Raw genomic sequence first — 24,686 nt, 5'->3', positions numbered from 1 at the left:
TATACCTATTTTGATAGAAATGATGTGCAAGGATATGAGGAAAAGGTAGGATGGGCTGAGTGGCCTCCCTCTGTGCTGAAGCAATGCTGCGATTCTGTAATACTCTCGTATCCTCTTGCTTTGTAGGCATACATTTCTCATTTCCCAAACCTTCTCACCCACAATTAATTTAAAGCTCTCATTATGGACTTCTCCTACACTTGCCGCCTCCCTGCCCTTTGTGACCAGGCCCCAGTCTAATCTCCTGATCAAAATAGTCTCATGCACCTCTTGATTAGTCTTATGTTCTGTAAATGAGATTTTAAGTAACTGTCTTAGCAGCCACATTTCAAAAGTCTCCACTTGCTTCCACAAATCTTTATTTATTATTCAGATATCTAGCATACAGGAAAGTAGATGGAATGAGCATCTGGTAAACATTTCCTCATTACAACTTTAGTTTTCCTGTTGCTAACATTTCCTTCACCTTCATAAAATCTCTATCTTTCTGATGTTGGCATTGCCTTTTTATTTTTTTAACCATTTCATCCTAAATAAACAAACTTACCTTCTAGTTTTATGACACAATTCTTCAATCTTCATTCTTGTTTCTTCTACCTTATGCCTTCTAAGTATGTTTTTGGACTTGTTGGTGTGCATTATCAATCCATATTCTAACTTCTACATTTTACTTGCTCTGCAAGTAGGACTTCTGATCCTGCAAGTCTCATCGTGTCAACAACATACAGCAAGTTTATGCTGTCTCCAATTTCTATCCCCAGAAGTACATCTAATTCTCTAAAACTTTGTTTTATTGAGCAGATCAAATAATTCTCACTATAATATGCAGCCTTATCTCATTCCTATGTTCAAATGGAAACACGTCCAAGTGTCATTGATTCTCACTGATTCTCACTATTTAATTTCAATTTAAGTTTTGGATAAAAATTTCATAACCTTACATTTGATGTCACACTTCAGCAAAGTATGTATTTAGATTGTAGTGATAAACACAACTGAATGCATTTTCTAACTCTATAAATCATCAGTAAGTGTATTGCTTACTTTGTATTTATTGAAGATTTTGTTTCGGTTTGATAGTCTCTTCTTCTCCTTCTCCTTGCCTAAATCCAGACTGTGTTTCACCAATTTCTGTTTCAAAATGTTATTATTTATGCTGAAATTTTTCAAGACTGAGATGACTCATTTGCTTATTGTTCTAAGATGATTGTTTTAAGTCTCTGAGGTAACAATGAATAATGAGGGCCTTAGGTCACTTGGAATACATCTTTTGTATATATTTGATCACAAATTCCCTGGCCAAAATTGCAAATGAACCGATGCTTTGACATGTTGCCTTTATTAAAGAAATCAGGGTGGCAAATAAGTCCGGAAATTATAAGTCAGTCTGGAGGGTGGCTTTCAAAAGAAAGGAGACAGAGATACAATGATTTTAAGCCAGGTAGTTTTACTTCAGTGTGTAGTAAACAATTAACGTATAACATAGAACTGTACAGCACAGGAAAGGGCCCTTCATCTCACAATGTTGTGCCGATGATGACGCCAAAGTAAACTAATCCCTTCTGCTTGCCCTTCGTCCATATTCCTCCAGTCCTTGCATATTTTTGTGCTTATCTAAAAGTCCCTTAAATGCCCCTATCATTTCTCCCTCCACCACCATCCCTGGCAGGATCCTACCACGCTTTGTGTAAAAGACTTGCCCCTCACATCTCCTCTGAACATCACCTCTCTCACCTTAAATGCATGCCCCCTAGTTTTAGGATTTCAACCCTGGGAAAAAAAGATTCTGACCATCAACCCATTCTATGCATCTCACAATTTCATAGGCTACTATCGAGTCTCCTCTCAACTTCCAAGATAACAAGGTGTAGAGCTGGATGAACCCAGCAGGCCAAGCAGCATCAGAGGTGCAGGACAGCTGATGTTTCGGGTCTGGACCCTTCTTCAGAAAATATTTTCTAGCCTCTCCTTACAGCTCAAATGCTCTAATCCAGACAGCATTCTGATAAACCTCCTCTGCACCGTCTCCACAGCTTCGACATTCTTCCTGTAATGTTGTGACCAGAATTGGACATAAAAGAGTGGCCTAACTAGTCTTATAAATTAGCATTTATTAATGAGACATGACATTGCTAACCATTTGAATAACGTGAGGTAGTCAAAACCAGTCAGCAAATTTCTCAAAGGCTGTTCATATTTAACCAACTTCATTGATTTCTTTAAAAACTACAAATGTGAAGTGGTTCATAATAGTCTTCAAAATGCATTTATTAAGATACCATGCAACCTAGTTGTAGCAAAGGTGATGGCAGAAGAACTTACAGGGCAATAAAGTTGAAGGGACGAAAGCACATTAATTGGAATGGTAAAATGCAGTCAATAGCATTTCTCCGAAAGTCAACAACAAAGAAACCAGAGCTGCCAATTCAGTCTTCCAGTTTGTGCAAAAGGTGATAATAAATTTCATTCACCTGGGAGAAAAACTAACCATATTTTTGCACTGCAGCAACGATTGTACCTGAGATACGATATGTTGAAAGCAATAGTGACCAATTAGTGTAATCAGAATTTTATCTTCATTAACTCGTGACTAACATCAGGAGCTAAAAATGGTGTTGTTCCACGTCTCTACCAGAACTGAACTGATTGGTAAACCCATTGTCAATCACACCTGGAAGCCACACTGTCGTAAGAGACTAAAATTAATTTTCTCGGTGTTAACTATGATGTACCGATCCTTCAATCAATATATCCTAACAGATAAATAACCCTGATTTTATTTGCAGAATTCTCTGCAATTATACATTTTTACTTGCAAAAGTCCAGAGAAACTCACTTTAAAATTAACTCTGTAAATAGATAACAAAGTGTGGAGCTGGATGAACACAGCAGGCCAAGCAGCATCTTAGGAGCATAAAAGCTGACGTTTCGGGCCTAGATCCTTCATCAGAGAGGGGGATGGGGAGAGGGTTCTGAAATAAATAGGGAGAGAGGGGGAGGCGGACCGAAGACGGATAAAGGAGAAGATAGGTGGAGAGGAGACTATAGGTGGGCAGGTAGGGAGGGGATAGGTCAGTCCGGGGAGGACGGACAGGTCAAGGAGGTGGAATGAGGTTAGTAGGTGGGAAATGGAGGTGCGGCTTGAAGTGGGAGGAGGGAATAGGTGAGAGGAAGAACAGGTTAGGGAGGCGGGGACGAGTTGGGCTGGTTTTGGGATGCAGTGGGGGGAGGGGATGAGTTGGGCTGGTTTTGGGATGCAGTGGGGGGAGGGGAGATTTTGAAGCTTGTGAAGTCCACATTGATACCATTGGGCTGCAGGGTTCCCAAGCGGAATATGAGTTGCTGTTCCTGCAACCTTCGGGTGGCATCGTTATGGCACTGTTTCCCAAACAGAATATGAGTTGCTGTTCCTGCAACCTGTCCCTCCCCCCACTGCATCCCAAAACCAGCCCAACTCGTCCCCGCCTCCCTCACCTTTTCTTCCTCTCAACTATCCCCTCCTCCCGCCTCAAGCCACACCTCCATTTCCGACCTACTGACCTCATCCCGCCCCCTTGACCTGTCCGCCCTCGCCGGACTGACCTATCCCCTCCCTACTTGCCCACCTATACTCTCCTCTCCACCTATCTTCTCCTCTATTCATCTTTGGTCCACCTCCCCCTCTCTCCCTATTTATTTCAGAACCCTCTCCCCATTCCCCCTCTCTGAAGAAGGGTCTAGGCCCGAAACGTCAGCTTTTGTGCTCCTAAAATGCTGCTTGGCCTGCTGTGTTCATCGAGCTTCACACTTTGTTATCTTGTATTCTCCAGCATCTGCAGTTCCCATCACATCTGTAAATAGACTCGTTTTGCTGTTTATTTCATCGGCTGTGAAATATACTTGATTGCTTTAAATCCACTTTCAATCATCCTACCTCTAACAGACTGATTGACACAGTGATGTTAATAGACACTCCACAGGAATAGAGAAATTACCTTACAGCACAATAAAAACAGACTGTAATTTAAACAAAAGGGTGAAAAGCCACTGATGTATTCAAATCAAATATCAAAATTTTCATTGATTCTGAATCACTATAGCGGAAAATTCTGTTTTAATTTTCATCTAGTGATTGCTGCTGAAGGGTCAGGATCGAAAGAATGTGTGTTCTTTATGGCCCTATGCCCTAAACACTCATTATTCTCTATAATGATCACTTCTTTAAGTATATAGTTATGATGTCCAAAAGACCAGTTTGTGGAATAAACATTGTCCTAAGAATAACAAGCGGCTTTCAATTCCCAACTATACAACCTTGGCTCAAGTGTTGAGCGAAGTAAGGCTCAGCTCTATAAAGGTCGCGGACTAATTGTTAACCTGTACCTAACAAAAACAGAAATTGCTGGAGAATGTCAGCAGATCTGGCAGCAGCTGTGGAGAGAAAACAGAGTAAACATACTGAATCCAGTGACCCTTTTTACCCTTTAACTTGTATCTGTTACGTGTAGCCACAGGCGGCACTTATCTATAATTTGGGTGTAAATAGTGGTTGGAGAACTGTATGCAGGAGTAATGAAATTTCTGCCACTCACTGCTGGCAGGGGGAGACTCCATGCCAGCAGCCCAGAAGGACCAAATGATTTTCTTTGCTCTTGCCAACATATGCTTAAACTGCACAAAGCATACAGCTCCTGTAAAGTGAAGGAGTGATCCATAGTAATGTGCCAAGCTTTGTCGTGGTGATGAAACTATCAATGCTCACCATCACTACTCCACTGAAACTGACAATTGCTGTCAGTGAGTTGACATAGCTCCAATGGGATGTTACAAAGTTTGCCAGAAAAGCTCAGCATGTCAGGCAGCATGTGTGAAGAAAAAAAGTTATTGTTTCATGTCCGATGACCCTTTCTCAGAACAGTGCTAGTCTAATTGTAAATACTCCTGAAAATAAATCAGAGAAACACAGTTTGATCGCACCAGTCTGGACTCCAGGATCTGAGGAGCTGTGTTCTTTTTTATCTTCCTTTCCTTTCTGATTCTTTGCTGCTGACACAAGGTAATTTGCACATCAATGCTCTTTTCCATTCACTGGTTGAGAACACGGCCTTTCAGTGACCTTGAAGGAATTTCATTCCTCTGACAACTGGAAATTTGCACAGGAACGTGACGGGAAGACAGCTAGCCATTCCTGGAGTCTTCCGAGTTCCTCTATGCAAGAGAGAGAGAATTTTGTTGATGCTTTCTCCTTGCAAACTGGATGGTCCTCTGCTGCATCAGCCCCATACACAAACCACCAGTGGCCACTTAATCAGGAGCCGATCAGAACACTGTTGTTGAGCATTGTTGCCTTAGTTCAGCACCTATCAATTCATTTCTGTTCTCTCTATTCCAGGAACATGCAACATTATATACAATTCAAAACCAGGAAACATGACTTTTAAAACTTCAGTCATCCATCTGCACACAGTCTCTTTAGATAAAACACTATCTTCCTTTTTTTCAGTTCACAGTTCAAACATGAAAGACAAAAACCCCTGGTCCATATAATTTTAAAATTTTATTTAAAGTAATTTACTCATTTTTGGTCCATCACAATACTTCGATGTGATTGCCTGCTTATACTGTTTGCACTTCTTATGATGCTGATACCTGGAGGTCTCATTAACAGTTTAAACAGTCACAAGAAAAAATAAAATCCACGCTAGAGAGATCACAAGGTCTTCGTGGGCAGGGTTCTTCAAGGTCAGTGGTAAATATTGTTGCTTTACTGCTGACCACAAAATTCTATCCAATCAAATAAAAAAATCAGGAAATAATCTTATTTCAAATGCTGATCTGACATAATATCGAAATCCATATGACTTTTGCATATCTTGTGAAGAGATTAGAGTTATGTAGTCAACCTGGGGTTATGGCCTGATGCAGCCCAAGAAAAACAGTGGGATGAAGGGGCTGACTGCACTCATTGACACTACAAGAAATGCAATCCCCATGTCAATCTAGACCAGAGCCTTAGGAGTTTGATCCCTCAATCTTTGGGTATGCAGTCACTTTTAAAAACTCTTGGAGCTAATTTCAACATTGACAATATTTTGTTTTGTTACCCCTTTTAGGCTTTAATCATGTAGAGGGGGGTCTCTGTACTTGTTTATAGCACTGCATGAGCAGAAATATCCCAGCTTCAGAGGTACAGTCAGCCTGTAAACAGGGTACTGTCTGTCTGGAATCCTTACTCCACTGTTTTGAAACAGTGGCAACACCAGGAATACAGCAGATTAATTAAAGCTTCAAAAATGCCATTGTTTTATTACACACTCACCACCACAGCCCCATCATCACAAACCATTGGTGGGTAACATCACAAACTTCTAATTCATTTGTAATTATAATAATAGAACAATTATACATTCAGCCACTCAAATGGTGCAAATTTTATCATTTTAGCTAACTGTGGTGTTCTCAGCATTATAAGAGACCCTATGTCGAAATCCAAACACTGTCTTAAGAAAGCTGCAAATTCTTTGCAATCATGAGGAAATTCTGGTTTCCTGTGATTCATGCCGGTATTTTACTATTTTTAAAATTTGGAATCAATTACAAAGAGCCATTTGTTTTAATTCAATTCACGATTTAAAACAGCTTATTCTATTATAATACCTTGTTCTGTGGGAACGGGAACATTTATACATTTTCTGAACAAAGTTAAGTTCTCGTTATTGACAATGGATGTGTCATAAAAGAAAGAAAACCTCTGTGTGGCTTTAAACTAACTCTGGCTACTAACACAAATATAACAGCACTGAGTCAATAAAGCAGATCACATGACAAATTCACTCATTTCTTTTTAAATTTCAAGTGATTCAACTAGGATGAGACTTCATCTACAACATCAATTTTATCAGCAAGGAAATAAAGTGCAGCTAACAGACTGAAGACAAAGATGACATCTACCACAGAGTTTGAGCACACAAAAATCCCAAATATGCTGTCATAAATACATTTACTTAAATTGCCTAAGGTCTTCTATTTATGATTTAGCTAATTTATTTTCATCCATCCCCTGTTCAAAGGTGCTGTTTTCTAATCAAAAACTGAAAACTCCACTCTTTGAAGTGTGGGTTATGTAATTTTTTGAGTCAAAGAGGTCAATTTTCAAGGCTTGATCTCACCAAGAACGCTTGATTTTCTTTCTCCGTCAAATCATCCTCCATGGAATTGTTTACAAGTTTTTATTCAGTTGTCAATTTGGGACACCTCAGGACAAAATTATGCATGATCTCAGAGAAAACATCTTGGGAAATAGGCACTTGTCTGATGTCCAAGCAGAACGTACTTGGTTAAGTAAGGCAAGAATCCTGAAATCGAGACTCCTGTAAAACTCTACCTTTCCCAAAAGCTTAGGATTGTATAATGCATGAATGTTTCCAAAATTGCCACCAGTAGGTGACAATCATTATTTGACAGAAATGAAAATAAGATCTTTTTCCTACCATACGTTCTTAGGTAAAATAAACACAAAGAACTGTGGATGTTGGAAAGCTGAAACAAACAGTGCTGGAGAAATGCAGATCTGGCACCATCTGTAACTGAGCAATTCTGGCAAGGGGGTCACCAGACTCAAAATATTAACGCTGTTTTTCTCTCTTCAGATACTGCCAGCCCTGCTGTGTTTCTCCAGCACATTCTATTTTTCTTTCATTTTTCTTAGCTAAGTGCAGTCATGGCCACATTGTAAGTTGAATACAAATTAGTGCTGCATAACATAGATACAGTCTAGTAATCATTGCACTTAAATACTATTTTCACTAAGTGAATCTTTCTAAATAAAATTCAATGTTTTCTGGATGTCCTGTTGTCATAGACAAGAACATACTAAGTTCCATATCCTAACAGGAAGTCTTGGGAATGTTCAAAATCAAAAGTAAGGAAGGATGAATTTTCAAAAAAGGCACAATGAAACAGCATGCTTAAGGTATATCTCTCAGTGGCCAATAAACTGCTTTATGGGACTTGGGAATGGCCCTTCATCTGACAACTTTCCCAAACCACTACTGAAATAACACCATGGAGACCGGTATCCCATCACCAAGTCACCCTTTACTTATACGTGGAGAGTCCTCAACACTGATACAACTCCCTCAGAGCCAGCTCTTGGAATGAACAGGATGTCTGACACTCCTAGTATATTTTAATGTAAAATATTTTTTAATCAACCTATTCAGATACGTTATTACATACTTCTGGAGCAGGTGGGACTTGAACCCAGACCCCTCTAGTCCAGGGGCAGGACCACTACCCCTGCATCACAGCCAGGGCTCCCTGACTAGACCAGATGAGCAGCCCCAATCAGAGAACTCATGTTCTATGGAGGGCCACCTGGCTGATTTTGTTACAATCATTACATCTACCATCATAAATAATACATTAATTTTCCTGACCCAAGCCTGGGAGGGATGTGGAATTGCGGTCAAAAGGAACAAAAAAAAGACAGTAGCTTCACATGCTAGCTCTCTGCTGAGGTATTATTGGGGATTTCCTAGGAGATGAAGGTTGCCCTGAATCATTTGTAGACACAAGCTAATAAGAAAATGCAAAGGAATTGCACTGCTAATTTCACAGGACTAATCGTTCAGATGCCAAGCGAATGTTTTGGGAAGCTAGGTCCAAGTCACACCACAGCAGTTCATGGAATTTAATCTCAATTAATAAATCCAGAATTGAAAACTAATCATTAACGTTGACTGTGGCAACTATCATTTTTGTTACAAAAACCCATCGAGCTCACAAATGACCTTTAGGGAAGGAAATCTACTATGCTTATCCTGTATAGTCTATGTTTCTATGCTGTCTATTCAGTCCTCAGGACACGTCCCCTATGTGGGCCAAACAGCTGACATAACCACTTTAAATCTGGTCACCTTAAAAGCAGATAAATTTCCAGGGCCGGAGAAAATGTATCCCAGGCTATTCAGTGAGGCAAGGGAGGAAATAGCATGGACATTGAACATTACTGCCAATTCCTCTCTGGCCATAAGAGAGATGCCAATGTGGTATTCAAGAAGGGAGGAAGGTCTATACTAGCAAACTGCAGACAGGTCAGTCAGTCTAACCACAGTTGTCACGACAGCATATTGAAAGCAATTCTGAGGGCCAGAACTATCCTGCACTTGGAAAGGTAAGGATTAATCTACAACAGTCAGCATAATTTTGTTAAGGGGAGATCATGTCTGAACAACTTGGCTGAATTTTTCAACAAGGTGACCAGGTGTGTTGATGAAGGCAATGCATTCAATGTGATCTACTTGGGCTTTAGCAAAGCTGTTGGCAAGGTGCTGTATTGTAGATTCATAAAGGTAAAAGCCTATTTAGCAAATTGGATCCAGATATAGCTGACTGGTAGGAGATGGCATCCAGACGGTGCTGGTAGAGGGGTGCTTTTGTGACCAGATGTCAGTGTCCAATGGGGTTCCACAAGGCTCAGAGTTGGGACTCTTGCTGTTTGTGATTGTATATAAATGCTTTAGACGTAAATGTAGAATCGATCAGTGGGCTCTCAGATGATACAAAAATTGGTCGGGTGGTAAATAGTGAGGAGGATAGCCTTAGATTACAGGAGCACATAGATGGGCTGGTTAGACGGCTGATAAGTGGAAAATGGAATTCAATCTGGATAAGAATGTGGTGATGCACTTAAGCAGGACAAACAAGGCAATGGAATATATGATGAAGAGTAGGACCCTAGGAAGCATCGAGGATCAGAGGAACCTTGGTGTGCATGTCCACCAGTCCCTTAAGATAGTGGGACAGGTGCATGAAGTGGTTAAGAATGTATATGGGATACTTGCCTTTATTAGCCAAGGCACAGAGTTTAGAAGCAGTGACAAATTGTTCAGACATGATCTCCCCTTAACAAAAATATGCTGACTGTTGTAGATTAATCCTTACCTTTCCAAGTGCAGGATAGTTCTGGCCCTGCTTCTAAAGTTTTGCCAGATTTTATATAAAATGATCATTGGTCCACAGCTACAGTATTGTGTGCATGTCTGGAATCCATACTATAGGAGGGGTATGGAGAGGATGCAGAGGACATTTAGAAGGATGTTGTCTAGGCTGGACAGTTTTAGTCAAGAAGAGTGAATGGCTAGTCTGGGGTTGTTTTCCTTGGTGTAGGAGAGGCTGAGGGGAAATATGAATGTGATGTATAAAATTATGAGGGGCATGGATAGGTTAGATGGAAAGGAACATTTCCCTTTGATGGAGGGATCAATGACCAGGGGCACAGATTTAAGGTAGAGGACAGCAGGTATAGAGAGGATGTGTGGAAAAACTTCTTTCATCACAGGATGGTGGGAATGTGGAACTCACCAGAATCACCCATAACATTAAAAATTATTTAGATGTGCACTTGTGACGCCAAAGTGTATAAGGCTACAGGCCAAGTGTTAGAAATTGGGATTAGAATAGTTAGGTGGTTATTTGTGGATGTAATGAGCCAAGGACCTTTTTGGTGATGTATGACTTTAATCTCCCTTAATATCTGCTCCTCCATCATGCAAGGTGGGAAACAGGGCCCTAAGGGGCAGCAACACTCAAGAAGAGCTGTGAGCTGCCTGACATTCAGTTCCTCATCCTTTATGTGGACAGTGCCCTGACTCTGACCATACCAAGCAGCTGATTGTCTCCATGACCCTGGACTGGTATTGAATGCCACCCCCTGACTTCCTGAAACAGGACATCTTGAGCAAATGCTATCCACTTTGACTTGACTGAGGCTCACTGACAATCACGACAGGTTTCCTTCCCTTATTCTGCATTGAGCAGCAGGGCAAGACAGATGTAATATGAGCCAAGATAATAAAGTGTGAAGCTGGATGAACACAGCAGGCCCAGCAGCATCTCAGGAGCACAAAAACTGACGTTTCGGGCCGAGACCCTTCATCAGGGAGGGGGATGGGGAGAGGGTTCTGGAATAAATCGGGAGTGAGAGGGAGGCAGACAGAAGATGGAGAGAAAAGAAGATAGGTGGAGAGAGTATAGGTGGGGAGGTAGGGAGGGGATAGGTCAGTCCAGGGAAGACGGACAGGTCAAGGAGATGGGATGAGGTTAGCAGGAAGGAAATAGAGGTGCGACTTGAGGTGGGAGGAAGGAATGGGTGAGAGGAAGAACAGGTTAGGGAGGCAGAGACAGGCTGGACTGGTTTTGGGATGCAGTGGGGGGAGGGGATGAGCTGGGTTGGTTGTGTGATGCAGTGGGGGGAGGGGACGAACTGGGCTGGTTTTGGGATGCAGTGGGGGAAGGGGAGATTTTGAAGCTGGTGAAGTCCACATTGGTACCTTTGGGCTGCAGGGTTCCCAAGCGGAATATGAGTTGCTGTTCCTGCAACCTTTGGGAGGCATCATTGTAGCACTACAGGAGGCCCATGATGGACATGTCAACTAAAGAATGGGAACGGGAGTTAAAATCGTTCGCGACTGGGAGGTGCAGTTGTTTATTGCGAACCAAGCGGAGGTGTTCTGCAAAGAGCATCATGTTTCTGGCTGTGCTAGATTTGACAGGTAACTGCTCTGATTGGCATGCTGGGTTTTCTTGAGGTCTAGCTTGTTCAGCAAGTTTCATAAGATAGAACACTAAATGTTAATGGGGTGTGTTGGGCTGTCAATAAGATATTTAACAAGATATAATCATTCTTAATTGGCAACTCACTGTTGCCTAGCAAGAAATTTATCGCATCACTTGCCAAAAGCATATAAGATAGAGCAAGATCTCCTGATGCTGAGATGGGCCTCACTGGAGTTCTCATCTGATTCTGCCAACTGTCTCACCATAGATTACATCGTTCAGATTCTTGTAAGATTCTGTCCAGAGCGGTTCTTTCCTATTTCCAATTGCTTTGTTTGCAAAAAGAGATTGAGTTTTGAGAAGATTTGTAGCTCAGGTTAAGGTTCTGGATGTGAGTTTGCTCGCTGAGCTGGAATGTTAGTTTTCAGACGTTTCATCACCATTCTAGGTAACATCATCAGTGAGCCTCCGACGAAGTGCTGGTGTTATGTCCCGCTTTCTATTTATATGTTTAGGTTTCCTTGGGTTGGTGATGTCATTTCCTGTTCTTTTTCTCAGAGGATGGTAGATTGGTTCCAAATCAATGTGTTTGTTGATGGAGTTCCAGTTGGAATGCCATGCTTCTAGGAATTCTCGTGCGTGTCTCTGTTTGGCTTGTCTAGGGTGGATATGTTGTCCCAACCAAAGTGGCGTCCTTCCTCATCTGTATGTAAGGATACGAGTGATAGTGGGTCATGTCGTTTTGTGGCTAGTTGATGTTCAGGTATCCTGGCGGCTAGCTTTCTGCCTGTTTGTCCAATGTAGTGTTTGTCACAGTTCTTGCAAGGTATTTTGTAGATGACGTTCGTTTGCTTGTTGTCTGTATAGGGTCTTACTCAAAAAACTTCAAAAATCTGGAGAATTAAACAAGAGAGACTTCCAAAAAATGAAACCAGATGGATCCAACACACCACGCTTCTACGGACTACCAAAAATTCACAAACCAGGAGACCCCTCAGACCCATAGTGTCGCTATCTGGAACACCAACCTACAGATTAGCCAAGGAACTACACCAAAGACTAAAACACCTAGTAGAAGACTCCCACCACTCCATTCGCTCCACCCAAGAATTCCTGAACAACAAAGACACCAAGATAGAAGAGGATGAAATAATGGTCTCCTTTGACGTAACAGCCCTGTTCACATCCATCAACATCAACCTGGCCAAAGAAACACTGACTACACTATTAGATGAACCGAAGACACATACACCAGACACCACCAACCTCATCAGCAAGGACAACATCATCAAGCTAGTGGACCTATGCCTTACCACCCACTTCACTTTCAATAACAAAACCTACAGACAAACCAACGGTACACCCATGGGATCTCCGATATCAGAGTTCTTAGCAGAGGCAGTCATGCAGAGACTCGAACAAACAGCTCTGCCAATCATCCAACCCAAACTTTGGGTCCACTACATGGATGACACCTTTGTCATCACTAAACAAAACAAATCAGAGGAAACCTTCAACACCATCAATAATACCCTTTACTGGCATAACATTCACAAAAGAGGAGGAAAACAACAACAAACTGCCATTCCTAGATGTCACAGTAGAACGAACAGCCAATGGGGAACTTCAAACCAGTGCCTACAGGAAAACAACACATACGGACCAAATACTGAACTACAGGAGCAACCATCCCAACACCCACAAACGAAGCTGCATTAGAACATTATTCCAACGAGCCACCACACACTGCAGCACAGAGGAACTACGAACAGCACAAGAAAATCACCTATACAGCGTATTCAAAAAGAATGGGTACCCAACGAACACAGTCCGCCGATTTCTCAGCAACAAACCCAAACAAACAGACAAAACGGGCCCAGAAACCATAACCACTCTCCCCTATATCAAAGACATTTCCGAAATGACTGCCAGACTACTCGGACCTCTTGGCATCAGGGTAGCCAACAAAGCCACCAACACACTAAAACAGCAGCTAATGAACTTAAAAGACCCTATACAGACAACAAATAAAACAAACGTCATCTACAAAATACCTTGCAAGAACTGTGACAAACACTACATTGGACAAACAGGCAGAAAGCTAGCCACCAGGATACATGAACATCAACTAGCCACAAAACGACATGACCCACTATCACTCATATCCTTACATACAGATAAGGAAGGACACCACTTTGATTGGGGCAACATATCCATCCTAGGACAAGCCAAACAGAGACATGCACGAGAATTCCTAGAAGCATGGCATTCCAACCGGAACTCCATCAACAAACACATTGGCTCCAAATCAATCTACCATCCTCTGAGAAAAAGAACAGGAAATGACATCACCAACCCAAGGAAACCTAAACATATAAATAGAAAGCGGGACATTACACCAGCGCTTCGTCGGAGGCTCACTGATGATGTTACCTAGAATGGTGACGAAACGTGTGAAAACTAACCTTCTAGCTCAGTGAGCAAACTCACATCCAAAAGAGAATGACTTAAACTTTGAAGCAAACAGCTTCTAATTGTCTCACCAAACTGTCACTTTTTAGTTGATTGTTCTAAAAAAAATGCCAATTGCCAATAACTGTCAGACAGGGATGGGGTTGGTGGTGGAGCAGGAGTGAGGAACAGATGCGCAGGGATTCTCTGACTTCAGCTTGGTGAAAGCCACAGGGAAATAGTATAAACAACCACAATGATTTTTAATTTGTCACTGCATCATTCTGGGTCAAAGTGTGATGCTAATGTGCAATAGGAAATGTATTCAGGGATGTTTTATACACTCGTACACTCACTCACACGTCCACACAATCTGGTGGAAAGGGGTGATACTGCACCACAATAAACAGGGCAGATCTGCCACCATTTTTTTAGTTCTCAAGACAAATTCTATTCACTAGACACAGTCCAGTGGTTAGGTCATGGGTTAGGGTACTTTGTGCAGTTTTTTCCCCATTCCCCCACTCACAGCAGATAACAGATTCATCAGGTGATGCTAGGATTAGGAAACTTTAGTTATAAGGAGAGATTTGAGATTGCAAACTGATACGTAGGAGGCTATTAAGCCAGCTCTTCAAAACAGTATTCCAATCAATCACATTTCTCTGATAATAAAATGTGAGGCTGGATGAACACAGCAGGCCAAGCAGCATCTCAGGGTTCATCCAGCCTCACATTTTATTATCTTGGATTTTCCAGCATCTGCAGTTCCCATTATCACTGATACAATCACATTCCTCTGTTCTTTGCCCAAAGTTTTCTCTTTCAAATTAGATAGTTTCTTCCTTCTGAAAGTTACTTCTGAATCTGCTTCCATTATTCTTTCTGCCAATCCATTCTAAATCATCAAACTTGTAATGTTAAAAATAAACTTACCTTAAAGGTGTCTTTTCTGTTTACTGATCCTCCTATGAACAGGTTCCCCCTATTTACTCCCAGAGAACTGCTCCATTTGAACACCTTTATGAAATCTTCAACCTACTTCTCCCTTGGAAAAAGGATTATAGCATCTCTGGTTTCTTCACACAGCAAGAAGGCAGCTCATCACCACTTCTTCCAGGGCAATTAGAGATGGGTGAAACATGCTGGACCAGCCAGTGACTCCCACATCCCATGAGTAAATAAAAAAAAAGAGACATCTCCTCTCTATAATTCTGTAAATCCCTCTATAAGGATTTAATATCTTTCCTTAAGCATGTGGCCCAGGATCAGACACGATACTGCAAATAGGGTCCAACCAATGATTTAAAAGACATTTGATCTATTTCCACTACAGCAGAGAAGACCAATCTGTTTATAGAGGTTCATAAAGTTATGAATAGTATTGTTCAAGTAATTAGGGAAAGGCTATTTCCTCAGGTTGTGGGTTCCAATGCAATTTAAAATAGTCACTACAATATTGAGGAAAGGATATAGGAGAACATATTTATGATCTTTTGATTGGAGCTGTTGGACCATTAAATCGTCAACCACAGAAGCAGAGATTTTTAAATGAATAAAATCTGGATAAATATTTGCAGCAGAGGGTACGCAGGCCCGCGAGACATTGTGGCTGTAGAATTCATCTGGGTGGTTGTTGCAGAGTTGGCAGAGGCAGAATGGCCTTTGTTGCTACCAAACCCTATAGATCAATTAATGTGTTTCATTTTAAAATTCATATCCTCCTATTTAGGTTCAAATAACACTTCTTCTGGCGATTGAAAAGTTAATTAAGAAGTTTACAATTTTTGTTCCACCAGAAAGGTGTCTCACTGGCCAAGCGATGAGTAACTTTTAAAACATTTTTTCCAGTGCTGACCCAATGGAAAATTGAACATATATTTTGTTCACTCTGAAGCTGTGCCCATTCCAAGGTGTCTGGGTGGACGTTTTCTCATTTTTGGAACTAGCAACAGCGATGCTGAAGTGGTAACAGCTACCGTACATACTCGTGTAAAAGTCGAATTTCTAAGGCTAAATTTTTAGTCAAAGGTTAGGGGCCGACTTTAGACGTGTAACATTTTAAAATCCACCTTCACCCATCACCTGGCTATCACAAAGTTGGCAGGTCAGAAACAATACCCACCAACACAGCCCACAAAAGGAGCACACCAAAAGCCAAACGTATGTGCAAAGATACCCAGAGCCTTCAATGATGCACAATTCTACGATTTTATCAAGTAAGTCTATACCAGGGCAAGGTTGACTTCAGCAACACGTGGGGATAAGTAGAAAGTATTTGAATTCTTTGGACAAAAGTCCCAGGTCTACCAATAAACCAAATATATGAAAGGCCCAGCCTTTCTGAGCCCTCTCTCCCTCGTGTATGCTTCCAGGCTACAGCTTTGTGTCAAAGGCTTATGCACAGAATTACAGAGTCAACACAACATGCTAGATCCCTCTCTGCAATAATCTGCAGGAAAGTTTGACTAAATCCATTCCTCTACTTTATTGCCATAGCCGTGCAGGTTTACTTCCCACTAGGGACACCCCAATTTCTAGTTGAAATCATTGATCATTTCCAGTCAACCCAAGTTAATATCCAGGTATGTCTGCATGTCAATGGGGTGACTGTTAGGACAAGCAAATTGAAATAATGTCATTCTAAGTACCTTTCCAACATTGCCATCAGAACAACTTGCTGTCACCCCGGACTGCTATACAGAATGAGTGAAACATGTTTTTACATTTTAAAAAGGAACAGAAAGGCCATGCAATCAATCATTCCCTTCAAAACAAAAGTTGACAGGCAGCACACTCAGGCCACCTGCTAAAGCCATTCCGTTTACCTCTTCCCCCAGGCACTTTAACCAAGTAAAACACAAGAGTCAGCTGAAACTATTCAAAATACTCTGGACTCCACGAATCTGGTAGATGAAAGTATAACTTCCTTCCCCTTCTGCCAGTGTTTCAGTCATGCTGAAAATCTAGGCTAGGGGCTCCACCTCTTTTTAAGTGAGGACATTTAGACTGAAACTTTAGCACTATTGCAGTGTGATTTAATCCATGTAAACTACCAATGTGCTGGAGGATATGTGCTAAAAATGCTGCAAAAAAATAGACTCAGGGATCAAATTTAGAGATGATATCAGAATTGTAAGGGTGTAATTAAGAGACTGTAACCGTCAGGGAAGACTGAATGTGCCAGGCATCTAGAGTCAAAAAAAGCTGAGTGATAAAATTCTTTAAAATTATGAAGGGATTCAATAGGAAAGTTAAAGAGAAAATGGTTCCACTTATGACAGTGCCCAAAGCTAGTAGCACCGTGATGTTCACTAATACATCCAACAGAGAATTCAGGAAAAACTTCATTGTAAATCACCAGAAAGTGGTTAACATATAGCATATGTAACCACATTAAGTGGTTTAGGCTAATAGTAGATTTAGGTGGACACAAGAAAATTCCATGAAGGTAAATGAATAGAATGCCACACTGATCAGGTGAGATGGAGTAGGAGGTGCATTACATGAAGCCTAAATATCACAGCACAACACAAGTGGACTAAATGGTCTGTTTCAGCACTGTAACTCGTATCTAATATGCCACGTCAAGTACGCAGAAGGAGATAAGTTGGTCTTCAAGTCAATGACCAACTTCATTACATCTTGGTCCATTCATGAACAAAAGAACTGAGCTCAAGAATGAGGCAGCAGTGACTGCCTTTTACATCAAACATGCCTACAAGTTTCCCTCCAAGCCACACACCATCCTGGCATGGAAACATATCACCGTTCCTTTGGTGTTACTCAGACAAAATCCTGGAACTCCATACTAAGAGCATTGTGGGTCAACTAATGGACCCCTGTGATTTAAGAAGACAGGTCAACAACACATCTTAAACGCAATTAAGGAAGATCAAAAAATGCTGATCTTGCTAGCAATGTATGTCCCATGAAAGAATAAAATAAAATTTGGGTTGGATACCAATGGAGTGGAAATTGAACACAGCATCAAACCAAGTTTGTAAAGTGTTCAAGGGCTCTTTGGATCTCCTGAATAATTTTTAAAACTTCTATGCAATTAATTGAAGTGTTTAAAGGAAGAGGTTCCACATACTCCCTGTAAATATTTATATTTCAATCAACAGGCAACAAAGTCTGTGCATATCAGTAGCAATATATAAACAGCACTCTCACTCTCACTCTGCCAAACTGACAGTGGTTGCTGCTTGATAAACATAACTAAGTATTTACATTCCAGAGCATGATCTTGAAAGGTCAACGGTCATTTTTTCTAATTTAATAGGCTGTGTTCTTGTATAAGGTTACTGTTATTGCTTTTTGATTAACAGAGTAGAATCAAACTGATGATGAGACTCCAAAAAGTAACAAATGTACAATGCTGAAAGAAGTTTATACAGAGTTTGGTCTTGAAACCAAAACCAATATTGCATCATCCAAACAGCAATCATTTCCAAATTAGTTAAGAGGATCGACTGCTCATGCTGTAATAGGTCAGCAGTCTCAAAGCTGTTCCAGCATATATATACACACACATATATATTCTTTATTTTTATATATATATATGAGAGAGAGAGGGAGAGAGAGAGGCGGGAGGGGAGAGCGAGAGAGAGAGAGAGAGAGAGAGAGAGAGAGCTCACAGTCCCATGACCAGTGCTGCTTTACGGGAAGTATCACAAAAACCACAAGTAATGGCGGGACTATATCAAGTACACTGCACCAACCACAAATCCTCTATCACATGGTTGTATACATCACACCAGTTGCAAAATCAACTTCCATAATATAGAAATTTTTTTATTTAAAGAGATATCAAATGAACTGAAGATTATTTTTAACTTGCTTCAGACTTATCCAAGTCACAAATTCTTTCATGTATATTATGGTTCTAAATTTGTGAAGTACATCATACCATGCTATGCTCATGAAGTTGTACTTACATTGTAACACTTTAACAAAGATTGTTTGTTTTGTATTGCATTACTTCAATATTGACCAGTTGTGTTCTTTAACTCATTTTCAAGAATGTAAGGTGCATAATTGTTTTTAAGTTCCCTGCAAAAAAAATTCAAACCCTAATTCTATCACTTTGTGACAGCATAGCTAAGAATGTGAACATAGCATTAATTAGTGAACTGCCAGTTAAACTCAAATCTCTGACCACCTCTATTCAGTAGTATATTGTTGCATAAACATTCCTGCTCACTAAAAAACTTATCAGCCTTTTATTTTACAACATATGATATTGATGCAAATTCTCAGCTTGCAGTTTCAAAAAGTAGCATAATGTCCTCAAGACTTTAACTGTTAAATACTTTCTAAATATTTTAGCTTTATGTGCAAAGAATCACAAATGAGCTAATTCTGCCAAATGATGAAACACTCGGTTTGAGCAATTGATTGTCAGCTTTGAACCATGTAATTTTGGCTGTTAATCATTTTAACATGCGTAGTTACCATTAGCAGGTAGATACGAGAAACGCTGGCTTTGGCTCCTCTTCCGTTTCCCATTGCATACATAGAAATAAACTTGAACAGGGCTCGTAATGCGTTGATTGCGATAGGGTGGGATTTCAACTATGAGCGAACTCTGCAATAGAGAAGAAATAACATGGGCGGACATGGTGCAAATTCAAGCACAAATAAAAAAGTGTTTCCGCATCTTTCAATCAAATGAATAGAAAAGTGATTGTGAAGAACTATAACCCTACATTTTGAGTTACAGTATCGCAGCCTCGATTCATCTACTGCCCATTCATGCACATTTACCAAAAGTCACTGGATTAGTGAAAAAAGACTGAGAATTCCAATCCTGGTCAAGAAAAAGAACAAACAATTTGTTTGTTTTCAAAAAAAATTTGAATTGAATTGAATTAAATGATTTATTGTTACCTGCATTTAACAAATAAATAATGAAAAGTATTATATGTCACCACACTCTGGTGCCATTTTAAGTTACAGAAGATATAAAGGTATAACTAGAATATAACTAAAAAAGTTCTTAATCTCTTGTTGTGCTCTGCTCAACTTCAGAGGGGGCAAGGGAGTGTCTACAATGGGCGCTGGGCCCATCAATGCCCCCGCATCACAGTTCATTCCAGGAGTCCTGCTCCAGGGCCACATCACTGCTACTGCATTCCAGGGGACCACACAGGCCCTACCACACCACTGTTGAAGCAGCCACTGATCAGCTAAGATGGGCCTACCACGCTGCTGCAGCTGAAACACAACATCCTGATTCCAAAGCTGACTGCAGATATTGCCCTCTCTGCCAAACACAAAGGCTGCCCTGCTCTTGCCATTATCTTGAAAGCTGCTGCCACCATCATGGCCTTGAGTCCTGCACTTGTGGGCACACTAACAAAGTTGCCATGTTCTGGTGCCATGTCTCACCACTGGGCGCACAGTCACTGCGATCACAAGCTCCCCAAGGGCTCATTCTCCCCCCTGCTGGGCTTGCTCTACTCCATGCTGGGCTCTGTGTTGCACTGACTCTCCAAAGAGCATCCCACCCAAACTCAGCCCCCACTCTATCGCTGTAACTCTGCATTTATCAGGGCTAACTCAGCTAGCCTGCAGATTCCTGGACACTACGAGGCTATTTAACATGGCCAATCCACCTAACCTGGACATCTTTAGACTGTGGGACGAAATCGGAGCACCAGGAGGAAACCCAGACAGACACAGGGAAAATGTGCAAACACCACACAGAGTCGTCTGAGGCGGAATCAAACCCATGCCCCCGGTGCTGTGAAGCAGCAGTGCCACTGAGCCACCGTGCCGGCCCAAATCATTAGAATTTGCTGGTTATTGATAAATATAAATTTTCCATCGCTAATTAAGTATTAGATATTATGTACTCTATAGTATTAAACACATTTAATTAGCCAGTATATTGCTCACCATCCATTTAAAGTCAAGGTAGCTCCAAGCAAGATTCAGACAGAGTTTCCACACTGTTGGAAGCTAATTATTGGTGGCTTCTTAATAACTAATACTGGTTGAGTTGGGCAGTTTAACATTGGTCCCTTGCACACTAATTGTTTTGGAAACATCTACTTGTAAGCAGCAAGAAAAAGGGCAGTTTTTTTTTATCTCCCTTGTTGATGTAGTTAACAGCCATTTAATGATGTAGCAACTAGCATTTTTAGCATTTAGTATGTCTTGTAGATATCTGAAATAATGAAACAATGTCTCCTTAACATTTTAAGATTTCAAAACCAACCTGTGCCGTCCATTTTTGTTTCAGCAGCAGGAGGAGCGGGAGCGTCGACCAGGTAGCTGCCAGGAAGGTGAGTCACTGTTTTAAAAACTTACCTGGTGAATAGGTAGAACGTACGCTGAGCAGGAGCAGACACGGGACTGCTGAGTAAGTGAGGTAATATATTTGTGTGGTTGCGTTAGCCGAAACACTACTCGGTTAGTGTCTACCACCCATCCTCCTCCTCTAACCAAAAAAAAGGTTCTGTGCGCCAGATTGGTAAGGTAACAAGTTTATTTTTTATTCTTTATTTTTCAACAGTCTCTTTGGGACTATAGAATAATGGGAATGGAGGTCAGGGCAGTTGAATGTTCCTCCTGCAGAATGTGGGAGGAAAGGGTCACCACTAGTATCCCTGCTGACTACATCTGCAAGAAGTGCACCCAACTCCAGCTCCTCGAAAACCGCGTTAGGGAACTGGAGCTGGAGCTGGATGAACTTCAGATCATTCGGGAGGCAGAGGGGGTTATTGAGAGGAGTTACAGGGAGGTAGTCATTCATCAAGTACAAGAATAAGGCAGATGGGTTACAGTCAGGGGCCGGAAAGGGAACCGGCAGGCAGTGCAGGGATCCCCTGTGGCCATTCCCCTCAACAATAAGTATACCGTTTTGGATACTGTTGTGGGGGAACGACTTACCAGGGGAAAGCAGTGGGGCACGGGTCTCTGGCACAGAGTCTGTCCCTGCTGCTCAGAAGGGAAGGGGGAAGAGGAGCAGAGCAGTAATCATTGGGGATTCCATAGTTAGGGGGACACACAGGAGGTTCTGTGGGGATGAGACAGACTCACGGTTGGTGTGTTGCCTCTCAGGTGCCAGGGTTCGTGATGTCTCTGATCGTGTTTTTGGGATCCTTAAGGGGGAGGTGGAGCAGCCCCAAGTCATGGTCCATATAGGCACCAACGACACAGGTAGGAAGAGAGATGGAGATTTAAGGCAGAAATTCAGGGAGCTAGGATGCGAGCTTAGATCTAGGACAAACAGAGTTGTTGTCTCTGGTTTGCTGCCCGTGCCACGTGCTAGTGAGGCGAGGAATAGGGAGAGAGGGGAGTTGAACACATGGCTACAGGGATGGTGCAGGAGGGAGGGTTTTGGATTCTTGGATAATTGGGGCCCCTTCTGGGGTAGCTGGGACCTCTACAAGCAAGATGGTCTTCACCTGAACCAGAGGGGTACCAATATCCTGGGCGGGAAATTCTCTAAGGCTATTCAGGTGGGTTTAAACTAATTCAGCAGGGGGATGGGAACCAAAATTGTAGTTCGACTACAGAAAAGGTTGAGAGTAGGGAGGTCTGAAATAGAGTTTCAGGGATGCAAGATGGCACCAGCGAGCAAGAAGTTGGTTTGAAGTGTGTCTACTTCAACGCCAGGAGCGTCCAGAATAAGGTGGGTGAACTTGCAGCATGGGTTGGTACCTGGGACTTTGATGTTGTGGCCATTTCGGAGACATGGACAGAGCAGGGACAGGAATGGTTGTTGCAGGTTCCGGGATTTAGATGTTTCAGTAAGAACAGAGAAGATGGTAAAAAAGGAGGAGGTGTGGCATTGTTGGTCAAGGACAGTACTACAGTTGCAGAAAGGATGTTTGGGGACTCGTCAACTGAGGTAGTATGGGCTGAGGTTAGAAACTGGAAAGGAGAGGTCACCCTGTTGGGAGTTTTCTATAGGCCTCCGAATAGTTCCAGATATGTAGAGGAAAGGATAACAAAGATGATTCTTGATAGGAGTGAGAGAGACAGGGTAGTTGTCATGGGGGACTTCAACTTTCCAAATATTGACTGGGAACACTAGAGTTCGAGTACTGTAGATGGGTCAGTTTTTGTCCAGTGTGTGCAGGAGGGCTTCCTGACACAGTATGTAGACAGGTCAACAAGGGGCTAAGCCACATTAGCTTTGGTACTGGGTAATGAGCCCGGCCAGGTGTTAGATTTGGAAGTAGGTGAGCACTTTGGTAATAGCGATCACAATTCTGTTATGTTTACTTTAGTGATGGAAAGGGATAAGTGTATACCACTGGGCAAGAGTTATAGCTGGGGGAAAGGCAATTGCGATGAGATTAGGCAAGATTTAGGGAGCTTAGGATGGGGAAGGAAACTGCAGGGGACAGGCACATTAGAAATGTGGAGCTTATTCAAGGAAAAGCTCCTGTGTGTCCTAGATAAGTATGTACCTGTCAGGCAGGGAGGTAGCTGTAGAGCGTGGGAGCCATGGTTTATGAAGGAAGTGGAATCTCTGGTCAAGAGGAAGAAGAAGGCTTATGTTAGGATGAGATGTGAAGGCTCAGTTAGGGCGATTAAGGGTTACAAGGTAGCCAGGAAAGACCTAAAGAGAGAGCTCAGAAGAGCCAGGAGGAGACATGAGAAGTTGTTGGCGGATAGGATCAGGGTAAACCCTAAGGCTTTCTATAGGTATTTAAGGAATAAAAGAATGATGAGAGTAAGATTAGGGCCAATCAAGGATAGTCATGGGAAGTTGTGTGTGGAGTCAGAGGAGATAGGGGAAGCACTAAATGAATATGTCAAGGAGAATACTGAGATACAGGCTACTAGACTAGGTGGGATTGAGGTTCACAAGGAAGAGGTATTAGAAATCCTGCAGTGTGAGAAAATAGATAAGTCCCCTGGGCCAGATGTGATTTATCCTCAGATCCTCTGGGAAGCCAGGGAGGAGATTGCCAAGCCTTTGGCATTGATCTTTAACTCGTCATTGTCTACAGGAATAGTGCCAGATGACTGGAGGATAGCAAATGTGGTTCCCCTGTTCAAAAAGGGGAGTAAAGACAACCCTGGTAATTATAGACCAGCGAGCCTTACTTCAGTTGTTGGTAAAGTGTTGGAAAAGGTTATGAGAGATAGGATTTATAATCATCTAGAAAAGAATAATTTGATTAGGAATAGGTTTTGTGAAGGGTAGTTCGTGCCTCACAAATCTTATTGAGTTCTTTGAGAAGGTGACCAAACAGGTAGATGAGAGTAAACCGGTTGATGTGGTGTATATGGATTTCAGCAAGGCGTTCGAAAAGGTTCCCCACAATAGGCTATTGTACAAAGTGCAGAGGAATGGAATTGTGGGAGATAATAGCAGTTTGGATTGGAAATTGGCTTGCTGAAAGAAGACAGAGGGTGGTAGTTGATGGGAAATGTTCATCCTGGAGACCAGTTACTAGTGGTGTACCGTAAGGGTTGGTGTTGGGTCCACTGCTGTTTGTCATTTTTGTAAATGACCTGGATGAGGGCGTAGAAGGATGGGTTAGTAAATTTGCAGACGACACTAAGGTCGGTGGAGTTGTGGATAGTGACGAAGGATGCTGTAGGTTGCAGAGAGACATAGATAAGCTGCAGAGCTGGGCTGAGAGGTGGCAAATGGAGTTAATGCAGACAAGTGTGAGGTGATGCACTTTGGTAGGAGTAACCAGAAGGCAAAGTACTGGGCTAATGGT

At 41.8% G+C, this 24,686-nt stretch overlaps 1 protein-coding gene across 2 annotated transcripts in view; it reads right to left on the bottom strand.

Annotated features, from left to right (window-relative positions):
• Nucleotides 1–24,686, bottom strand: part of nfatc1 (nuclear factor of activated T cells 1) — a 249,402-nt gene that overhangs the window by 134,575 nt on the left and 90,141 nt on the right. For both annotated transcript variants that reach the window (XM_048530056.2, XM_059645959.1), the window contains exon 8: nt 19,447–19,579. In XM_048530056.2, the coding sequence (XP_048386013.1) occupies nt 19,447–19,579 (133 nt within the window). The remainder of the gene's footprint in view (nt 1–19,446; nt 19,580–24,686) is intronic.

Source organism: Stegostoma tigrinum, chromosome 5 (assembly GCF_030684315.1).
Source record: "Stegostoma tigrinum isolate sSteTig4 chromosome 5, sSteTig4.hap1, whole genome shotgun sequence".
In the NCBI taxonomy this organism is placed as follows: Eukaryota; Metazoa; Chordata; class Chondrichthyes; order Orectolobiformes; family Stegostomatidae; genus Stegostoma; species Stegostoma tigrinum.
Note: the sequence above shows the minus strand (reverse complement) of the source record. Positions and strands in the feature narration are given on the sequence as shown.